General features: G+C 35.3%; 1 protein-coding gene across 1 annotated transcript; it reads right to left on the minus strand.

The window, feature by feature from the left end:
- Positions 1-964: 964 nt before the first annotated feature.
- Positions 965-1,924, minus strand: LOC117028820 (olfactory receptor 10C1-like). The gene has a single exon (XM_033117680.1). The coding sequence runs from the start codon at positions 1,922-1,924 to the stop codon at positions 965-967; it is 960 nt and encodes a 319-aa protein (XP_032973571.1).
- Positions 1,925-11,753: the final 9,829 nt, after the last annotated feature.

Genomic DNA, 11,753 nt, shown 5'->3' on the forward strand with positions numbered 1-11,753 from the left:
AATGAATATATTTTTTCTGCCTATAGTTGCAGTGATGATACGTCTCTGAGTTTAAAATCTCCAGGTATATCCTTTCCATTTGTAATTCTATTGATAAAAATCCCAGATTCTGATCATCGCTATGCTGAAAACCAGGGCCAGGGTGCTAATTGGACTAGAATGATAATTTTAACAAAGCAATGTACTATTCATTCAATACAAAGAAATACAGGAAAATGGGGTAAAATATTCACAATTTTAAAATTTGATAAAAAGGTTGTATAACTGTCATATTTTTATCATTGGCCTAGCAAATATGTATTTATCTACTTAATATATTTTCATATTAATGAAAAACCAAAGAATAAGTGGATAAGAGCAAAGGAAGAATCTAGTTTTGGATAAATAATCAGCGTCCCTCACTGGATTTACAAGTTAAGTACGTAGAGCTGTGTTATAGTGTTACGGTGTACATCACTCATCAGTATTTATTAACATTGATTATTTAAGATACATGATTATTAGGATATATAGAGAGCAGAGTAATTAAAACTATGTGCTCCATTTAAGAACTTAAAATCTAACAGTCTATATTTGACACTAAAAATGCATTAATTACTTTCTATTCACTTTTAATTTTTTCCACATGAAGAATATTTCATTTTTCTTAGGAATATGATGTGAAACATACTAAGCTTAATCCTGTTAACCATTGTAGAAGGAAAAGCTGAATGGTGTCCAGGAACCAGGAGCTGCTCTGTAATTATGTTGATTAAATATTGTTGATTGAATAAATGAATGAGAAACTTTTTAATAATCCTACCCGATAGTCCCCTTTTGCTTAAACACAATTGAAAAATGTAGAACAGACCAAGTGGGTTCTGGTTGCTATGCTATAAATACTTCAGTGAAAATATATATTGGTAGAGGGATCATAAAACCTTGGGGAACCTCTCTGTACAACAGTTTGTCTACTATGGCTGGTTTAGGCCATTCGTCTAAGAGAGTCCCTTTGTGTTACCCTTTGAAAGGCTTCCTTTACTTCCTTGTTCCTCAAGGTATAGATAACAGGATTCAGAGCTGGTGTGACAACTGTGTACATGAGGGCGGTTGCTTTGTCTGTTTCTGGATTGTGTGCCGTCTTAGGTTTGAGATAAGTGAACAAGGCAGTGCCATAGAACAGAGAAACAACCAGGATGTGAGAAGAACAAGTGGAGAAAGCTTTGCGTCTGCCAGCTGCTGAAGGGATTCTCCAGATGGTCACAAAAATGCGCACATAGGAGAACAGAATGAGAAAACAGGGACTCATAATGAAGAGCACAGAGACAGCAAACATCACAATCTCATTATGAGAGGTATCAACACAAGCCAGTTTCACTACAGGCATGATGTCACAAAAAAAGTGCTGAATCTTTCCTGTTCCACAGAAGGGCAGAGTGAAGATCCAGGTGGTCTGGGCTGACTCCACCACCACCCCAGTGGTCCAAGATGCTGCAGCCAATTTCAAACACACATGAGGGCCCATCAGGAGAGTGTAATGCAGTGGGTAACAAATAGCTACAAAGCGGTCATAAGCCATGGCAGCTAGCAGGCAACATTCTGTCAGTCCCAAGATGGTAAACACATACATCTGAGCTGCACAGCCTCCCACACTTATGGTCTTGGTCTCCTTAAGCAGGTGAACCAGCATCTGAGGCACCACACTGGTGATATAGCACATCTCCAGAAAGGAGAGGTTAACCAGAAAGAAATACATGGGAGTGTGCAGAGAAGGGGTGGCCCAGATCAGGCAGATGATGATGAGGTTTCCTGCCACAGTAAACAAGTAAATGATTAAGAACACAATGAAGAGCACAGGTTGTAACTCTGCTAGAGAGGAAAATGCCACAAATGTGAATCCGGTGCAGAGGGATTGGTTTCCCCTCAGAGCCTCAGAGCCAGACATCTGTGGAGAAAATAGCAGATAATACCTAAAGAATCTGGTCACCTAGCACAGGTCTCTATCACGCCCCAGAGAAAGGAGCTTTCCGAGGATCAGTGATCTGACATGACGACCTACACACTTCGATTCCTTTAACAAAAGCTTTCTGCATAACTGCCCAATTAAAATGGAGGCAGTATTCCTTCTTGATTTTGAATTCTGGATCTTATGATTTTGTTTTTTCCATAGAAATGTAGAGAACATGGGTTGAAGTTACATAATCTGATTTTTTTGTTTTTTCAATATTCTTATATACACAGGCCATTATAAAAGTAATACATGTAGGCATTCTATTTGTAAAGGAGTCACATAAAACCTAAGTGTCTAGAGTAAAAAGTAAAGGTGCTATATTCTGGTCTTATAAATTTCACAGCCTTTTTTAAAACCACACTTAAGTATCTGGAAGGGAGTATATTTCCAGCCATTTATGTTTTCATTTTCATACATATTTTTATGCATTTTGATTAGAAAAGAATGAATAGGCAGCTAAAAACCAGGAAAACTAAACTAACAATTTCCTTTCCACAACCTCAATGTAATTTTACAGGAATTTATAAATAGGAAAACATACCTAGGACCACAGGTAAACTTTCTTTTCCTTGCTGCGCTTCTAGACTTCCTACAATTCCAAATTATAACATGGTGATAGAATCAGCAGTATTTCTATTCTGACTGCAGACCAGAGGGATTGCATCTACTGCATGGCTTAATTATGTTGGTCTCAAGAGGAATTTGTTCAGAAACAACAACAATGAACGTTCAAGTAAATTGGGTTTTCATTTTTTGAATACATTTTCCAGAAATAATCTAATGTTGGTTATGCCACGTAAGCTTTGATGTGTAAAACTAAAAGTTTCTAAAGGATTTTCATCATGCCATTACATTAATCATTGAACCTTTGTGAATATTTGCCAGAGTAATCTTCTTTAAGCTCCTCACATAGACAGTGACTGCTCAGGACTTTGTGATATCATTAGGCACAGTGCAGGACACAAAGTAGTCTTCATAAATCCCATGAAGAGCATTCACTTTATTCATTATGTATGATTAAATTGTTAGCAACATAAATAAATATGCCTGGTAAGGGAAATTCCAAATTCTAATGGAATTAAAATAATTTATCAAAAATATGAAAGTTGTTTTTTTTGCACTGTCCTCAAGAAATAATGTTTTTAGATTTTTTTGGGAGTATATACCCAGGAGAGGGATTGTTGGGTCATATGGTAATTCTATTCTAAATTTTTTGAGTAATATCCACACTTTATTTATGGTGGCCAAGACATGGAAACAACCAAAGTATCCTTCAATAGATGATTGGATAAAGAAGATGTGGTACATATACACAATGGAATACTATTCTGCCATAAGAAAAGATGAAATTTGCAACATTTGCACCATTTGCAACAACGTGGATGGATCTCGAGATTACTATGCTAAGTGAAATAAGCAGACAGAAAATATTAAGAACCATATGGTTTCACTGATATGTGGGATGTAAAACTGAAAATAGCAAAGGAACAAGACAAACAAATAAAGAAACAAAAACTCATAGACATAGACAATAATTTAGTCAGTACCAGAGGGTAAGGCGGGTGGTAGATAAGGTCAAATATATGGTGACAGAAGGAGAACTGACTCTGGGTAGTGAACACACAATGTGATATAGAGATGATATATTACAGAATTGTACACTTGAAATCTATGTAACTTTACTATTCATTGTCACCCCAATAAACTTTAATTAAAAAATAACAATTTAAAAGATTTTTCTTAAGGATCACTATTGCTTCAAGCAAAATACAGCTTCTTTTAATTTAATTTTTCCTGCTTTATTGAGATTTAATTGACAAACAAAATTGTATATGTTCAAAGTGTACAATATGATTATTTGATATATGTATAGATTGTAAAAGATTACCTCAATCAGCTTACTGAACACATCATCACCTCACATAATTTGTATGTGTGATAAGAATGCTTAGGATCTACTCTTTCAGTAAATTTCTGTTATGCAATACAGTATTATTAATTATAGTCACTATGTTGTACATTAGATTCTCAGAACTTATTCATCGTATAACTGAAGCCTTGAACCCTTTGATCGGCATCTCACCATTTCCCCCACTCCTCAGTTCACTTTTCTTTGTTTTTATAAATTTTTTAAAATTACACTTATAAGTGAGATTACCTACTATTTGTCTTTCTGTGTCTGGCTATTTCACTTAGCATAATGCCCTCCAGATTAATCCATGTGGTCATAAATGGCAGGATTTCCTTCTTTTTTATTGCTGAATAATATTTCTCTTTGACATTGGTCTTGACAATGATTTTTAGATACAACACCAAAAGCATGGGCAACAAAAGCAAAAACAAACAAATGGGATTAAATTAAACAAGAAAGTTTCTCCACAGCAAAGGATATGATCAACAAAATGAAAAGGCAACTTGTGGAATGGGAGAAAATATTTGCAAACTATGTATCTGGTAAGGGGTCAATATAAAAAATATATAAGAACTCATGCAACACAATAGCAAAAAACAAATAATCTGATTAAACAATGGGCAGAGGACCTGAATAGATATTTTTCCAAAGAAGACATGCAGTTGGCCAAAAGGTACACGAAAATATGTCAACATCACTAATCATTGGAGACATGCAAATTAAAACCACTTTGACGTCACCTCACATTTGTTAGGACAGCTATTATCAAAAAGACAAGAGATAAAATAAATAGATTGTGGGAATGTAATGTATAGCATTGTGACTAGAGTTCATACCACATTGCATATTTGAAAGTTGCTAAGAGAGTAGATTTAAAAAGTCTTCATCAGAAGAAAAAAAAGCTATAATTATATAAGGTGATAGATGTTAACTAAACTTATTGTGGTAATCATTTTGCAATATATAATATTGCAAATGCTTATGCTGTACACTCTAAATTTATACAACATCTATGTCAACTATATCGCAATAAAACTAGATAATAAATAAATACTTTCTTGAGAAAAAAAAAGACAAGAGATAACAAGTGCTGGTAAGGATGTGGAGAAAGGGAACTCTTGTACTCTATTAGTAAGAATTTAAGTTGGTACAGCCATTATGGAAAACAGTTTGGATTTTCCTCAAAAAATTAAAAATGGAACTCCCATAGGATCCAGCAATCCCACTGTAAAGTAAATATAATGTAAGTTAGGTGCCCCTTTGTGCCTTCCACTTGTTGCGTTGGGGGAATGCTCTGTCCGGTGGCACCCTGACATTGACTCCCCTGTCAGCAGGAGTAAACTTGGGAAGGCCTCGCCAGCCCCCCTGGTTAAACAATAGCTGACTCGCTGGTGGAACGCATAAATAAAATCACGTAGGTTGCCCTGTGGCCATAGTAACTTCATGTACATTGTGAAACTGCCAGAATCATGTCCCCCTGCCTTCTACCCTAAATAATTACCCTGAAACTTGTAATTCATTGTCCCCATTCTTGCTAATTGTAATCGCTATGTCCTAGCATTCTTTCCCAATTGGTAATCTATTTAAAAAAACCTATATAGTTAATGTCCTGGGGGAGCCCTAGTCAGAACTCTCCGACTGGGACGCTCGCTGAACACACCTGAAGCCAAGACACTGTCTTGGTTCCGCAGCGCATTAAAAACACTCTTCAGGTGGTGAAAACTCTCTGTTGCTCTTTGTCTTACTTGCTTTATTCTATCTACCTTACTTATTCCTTCATTTACTAAATAGTGTTTTGCTGCATCAACTCCGTCTCAGTGTGCATGGTGAATGCGTATTCAACACCCAAATTCTGTGGCCACTTAAAACGTAGCCTCTTGCTGCTACACCCACTTGTGGGTATGTATCTGAAGGAAACAAAATCAGTGTCTCAAAGAGATATCTGCATCCCATGTTCACTGCAGCATTATTTACAATAACCAAGACATGAAAACAACCTGTGTCCATCTTTAATATGTTTTTACAGCAAAATATTAATAAAACAAAACAAAAGTTGATGGGAGCGGCCAGATAGCTCAGTGGGTTAGAGCGGGAGCTCTCAACAACAAGGTTGCTGGTTCAATTCCTGCATGGGACGGTGGGCTGCGCTCTCTACGACGAGATTGAAAAAGAACTGCGACTGGACTTGGAGCTGAGCTGCGCCCTCCACAACTAGATTGAAGGACAACGATTTGACTTGGAGATGATGGGTTCTGGAAAAGCACACTGTTCCCCAATATTCCCCAATTAAAAAAAATTTTAAAAAAAGTTGATACTACATTTCTTCAACCTCCATCTGGACTGTGTTGAGTATTTCTTTTTTTTAATTTTACTTTTTAAAAAGTAATTAATTAATTTTTAATTAAAGTTTACTGGGGTGACATTTATTAGCAAGGTTACATAGATTTCAGGTGTACAATTCCATAATACATCATTTATATATCACATTGTGTGTTCACCACACACCAGTTCTCCTTCCATCACCATATATTTGATTCCTTTTACCCTCATCTACCACCCTGCTCTCCCCTTACCCTCTGGTAATCACTAAACTATTGTCTGTGTCTATGAGTTCTTGTTTCTTCATTTGTTTGTCTTGTTCCTTTGTTGTTTCCAGTTTTATATCCCACATATCAGTGAAATCATATGGTTCTCGACTTTTTCTGTCTGACTTATTTCGCTTAGCATAATAATCTTAAGATCCATCCATGTTGTCACAAATGGCACTATTACATCTTTTCTTATGGCAGAATAGTATTCCATTGTGTATATATACCACATCGTCTTTATCCAATCATCTATCGAAGGATACTTTGGTTGTTTCCATGTCTTGGCCACTGTAAATAAAGCTGCAATGAACATCAAAACACCTAAAAAATTTTGAAATTTGGTTAGGAGATAAAGCTTAAGAACAATTAGTAAAAATACAATTCTGTCATAAAGTGATAAAGCAAAATTCTTAATTGCCAAAATCAGTGCTGCAAAATACAAATACATTTACATCTGTGAACTTTTATTATAAATTAATATCAATAACAAATGCTGTGTATTTTTAAGTAGTAAAGAGAAAAAAATTTATGTAAAATAATGATTCACTGTAGAATTAAACCCATAGACTTGGTAGTCAGATAATAAGTAATTTGAATTTGTACTTCTCAGTATCTTTTTAGTATTTTTCCTGTATAAATCAAGAGTCAGTTTTAGGTTTTTTTTTTTGTTTGTTTGTTTGTTTGTTTTTTATGAAGAATTCTAATGGATAAAAAAATTAAACAAATCAGGAAACAAATGTCATTTGACTGAATTTATTTGTAAGTTCCATCAAAATGACTCATACAGAGGCCTTATAGAAAGAATATTCTAAATCTAGAGGCAAAATTTTTTACATATATATGTATGTATGGGATATACTGATCTACAGAGGCAGAACCCCCTCTTCATCATAAATTAGATGTGAATAACCTGTGTCTATGTTTTGGGGGCATCTGGAGGTGGTGCAGAAACTATTTTTAAAAGAGCCTTTGGATGTGGCCTTAAAAACTATGATGGTATTTTTTATTTTCAGATTAATTGAATGTATTTTCTCTGTCTATAGTCATGGGAAAATTTGTGGCAAAAATATCTAGAGAAAAATTATGATAATTTTTTTAATCAACTTTTAAATCTTGGTGTGAAAAAAATCACATATGAATAAAGCAAAATCAAACATGTGGTAGAAGAAAAACTAATCTTAGTGTTTAAAAACCTAGATGCATTTACAGCAACTAATATTTAACAAGGGTACCAAGAATACTCAATGGAGAAAACACAATCTCTTTAATGAACGGTGCTGGGAAAATCAGATGTTGACATGTAAAAGAATAAAACTAGAATTTTATCTTATGCCACTCACAAAAATTAACTTGAAATGGATTAAAGACTTAAATCATCAGGGGGATATATCTCTTACATATATCTCTTATCTTTGTTTTTATTTTTTTAAAATTAGTTTCAGGTGTACAAAACAATGTAATAGTTAAACATTTATCATTTATATCCCTCACATAGTGATTACCCCCTTCCCCCTAAATACTACCCCTCTGACATCGCATACAGCCATTACATTTCCACTGCCTCTATTCTTAATGCTGTATACTCCACTTCTTGTGTGGAATATATATATATATATATATATATATATATATATATATATATATATACACACACACACACACACACACACACACATATAATGAAATTGTAGTTGACATTCATTATTGTTCAGCTTCAGCTTCAGGTGTACAGTGATCAGGCATCTACATCATCCCTGAGGTGGTATCCCTAACGAGACAAGTTCCATTGGATACCCTACAAAATCTTTACAACATTATTGATTACATTCCCCAAATTGACTTTCGTTTCCCCGTGACAATTTTGTGGTTACTGACTGTGCTTTCTAATCGCCTCTCCTTCCCCCTTATCCACACCCCCCCACCCATCTAGCAACCCTCAGTTTTTCCTCTATGTCTCCAAAACTGTTTCTGATTAGTTCATTCACTGATTCTTTTCTCTAGATTCCGCATATAAGTGAGATCATATGGTATTTGTCTTTCTCTGTCTGACTTATTTCACTTAACATAATGTTCTCTAGGTCCATCCATGTTGTTGCAAATGGTAAGATTTCATTCTTCTTTATGGCTGCATAATACTCCATTGTACAAATGTACCACAGTTTCTTAATCCAGTTGTCCACGGATGGGCATTTCGGTTGTTTCCATGTCTTGGCTATTGTGTATAGTGCTGCAATAAGCATAGGGGTGCATAAATTTTTTCGAATTAGAGTTTTGGATTTCTCCAGATAGATACCTAGGAGTGGATTTGCTGGGTCATAAGATAGTCCCATTTTCAGATTTTTGAGGTAACTCCATTACTGTTTTCCATAGTGGCTGCACCAATTTGCAATCCCACCAACAGTGTACAAGGGTTCCCTTTTCTCCACATCCTCACCGGCACTTATTGTTTGTTGATTTATTGATGATAGCCATTTTGACTGGGGTGAGGTGGTATCTCATTGTGGTTTTTATTTGCACTTCTCTAATGATTAGGAAGGTTGAGCATTTTTTGTATGTCTGTTTGCCATCTGTCTATCCTTTTTAGAAAAATGTCTCTTCATGTCCTCTGCCCATTTTTTAATTGGGTTGTTTATTATTTTGGAGTTGAGTTGAGTGAGTTTTTTTTATAAATTTGGGATATTAACCCCTTATTGGATATATCATTGGCAAATATCTTTTCCCATTCAGTAGGATCCCTTTTTGTTTTATTGATGGTTTCCTTTGCTGTGAAAAAACTTTTTAGTTTCATGTAATCCCACATGTTTATTTTTTCCCTTGCGCGAGGGGATATATCAGTAAAAATCTTACTGCGGATAATGTCTGAAAAGTTTCTTCCTATATTTTCTTCTAGGAATTTTATGGTTTTAGATCTTACATTTTTTTTTATTATTTTTTAAATTTATTGGGGTGACAATTGTTAGTAAAATTACATAGATTTCAGGTGTGCAATTCTGTATCACATCATCTATAAATTACATTGTGTGTTCACCACCCAGAGTCAGTTCTTCTTCCATCACCATATATTTGATCCCCCTTACCCTCATCTCCCACCCCCCAACCCCCTTACCCTCTGGTAACCACTAAATTACGTTCCCCAGATTAATTTTCAAACCCCGTGGCCATCCTGTGGTCACCGACTGCCCTCCAATCCCCTCACGCTCCCCCCCACCCCCCACCCCTCCCGCCCATCTAGCAACCCTCAGTTTTTCCTCTTTGTCTCCAAAACTGTTTCTGATTAGTTCATTCACTTATTCTTTTCTTTAGATTCCGCAAATAAGTGAGATCATATGGTACTTATCTTTCTCTGTCTGACTTATTTCACTTAACATAATGTTCTCTAGGTCCATCCATGTTGTTGCAAATGGTAAGATTTCTTTCTTCTTTATGGCTGCGTAATACTCCATTGTATAAATGTACCACAGTTTCTTAAACCAGTCATCTACCGATGGGCATTTTGGTTGTTTCCATGTCTTAGCTATTGTGTATAGTGCTGCAATAAACAGGAGTGCATAAAGATTTTTGAATTGGAGTTTTGGATTTCTCCGGATAGATACCTAGGAGTGGAATTACTGGATCATAGGGTAGTTCCATTTTCAGATTTTTGAGATACCTCCATACTGTTTTCCATAGTGGCTGCACCAATCTGCAATCCCACCAACAGTGCACAAGCGTTCCCTTTTCTCCACATCCGCGCCAGCACTTGTTGTTTGTTGATTTATTGATGATAGCCATTTTGACGGGGGTGAGGTGGTATCTCATTGTGGTTTTTATTTGCATTTCTCTGATGGTTAGTGAGGTTGAGCATTTCTTCATATGTCTGTTTGCCATCTGTCTATCCTTTTTAGAAAAATGTCTCTTCAAGTCCTCTGCCCATTTTTTAATTGGGTCATTTGTTTTTTTGGAGTTGAGTTGAGTGAGTTTTTCGTAGATTTGTGATATTAATCCCTTATCAGATATATCATTGGCAAATATCTTTTCCCATTCAGTAGGATCCCTTTTTGTTTTATTGATGGTTTCCTTTGCTGTGAAAAAACTTTTTAGTTTGATATAATCCCACATGTTTATTTTTTCTCTTACTTCCCTCGAGCGAGGGTATATATCAGTAAAAATCTTACTCCGGGTAATGTCTGAGAAGTTTCTTCCTATATTTTCTTCTAGGTATTTTATGGTTTCAGATCTTACATTTAAGTCTTTAATCCATTTTGAATTTATTCTTGTATATGGCCCAGAACCATTTATTGAATAGGTTGTGTTTACCCCACTGTAAATTCTCGCTTCCATTGTCGTAGATTAAATGACCATATAGGCATGGATTTATTTCTGGGCTCTCTATTCTGTTCCATTGATCTATGTGTCTGTTTTTATGCCAGTACCATGCTTTTTGCTTTTTTGATTACTGTAGCCTTGTAGTATAATTTGATGTCGGGTATTGTGATACCTCCCACTTTGTTCTTATTTATCAAGATTGCCGAGGATATCCGGGATCCTAAACTTTAGGATTATATGTTCTATTTCTGTGAAAAATGTCCTTGGTAGTTTGGTAGGAATTGCGTTGAATCTGTATATTGCCTTAGGTGGTATGGACATTTTAACTGTATTAATTCTTCCTATCCATGAGCATGGTATGTGTTTCCATCTATTTGTATCTTCTTTAATTTATCTCTTTAGTGTCTTATAATTTTCTGAGTACAGATCTTTTACTTCTTTGGTTAAATTTATTCCCAGGTATTTTATAGTCTTTGGAGCAATTGTAAATGGGATTGTTTCCTTAATTTCTCCTTCTGATATTTTATTATCGGTATATACAAATGCAACTGATTTCTGAATATTAATTTTGTATCCTGCTACTTTACTAAATTCATTTATCAGTTCTAATTGTTTTTTGGTGTTCTTTAGGGTTCTCTCTCTATAGTATCATGTCGTCTGCATATAATGACAATTTTACTTCCTCCTTAACAATTTGGATGCCTTTTATTTCTTTTTCTTGTCTGATTGCTGTGGCTAGAACTTACAGCACTATGTTGAATAGAAATGGAGAAAGTAGGCAACCTTGCGTTGTCCTAATCTTAAGGGGAATGGTTTTAGCTTTTTCCCATTGAGTATGATGTTAGCTGTGGCTTTATCATATATGGCCTTTATTATGTTGAGATATGGTCCCTCTATGCCACTTTATAAGAGTTTTTATCATAAATGGCTGCTGGATATGTCAAATGCTTTTTCTGCA

This window comes from Rhinolophus ferrumequinum, chromosome 10, assembly GCF_004115265.2.
Source record: "Rhinolophus ferrumequinum isolate MPI-CBG mRhiFer1 chromosome 10, mRhiFer1_v1.p, whole genome shotgun sequence".
Lineage (NCBI taxonomy): Eukaryota > Metazoa > Chordata > Mammalia > Chiroptera > Rhinolophidae > Rhinolophus > Rhinolophus ferrumequinum.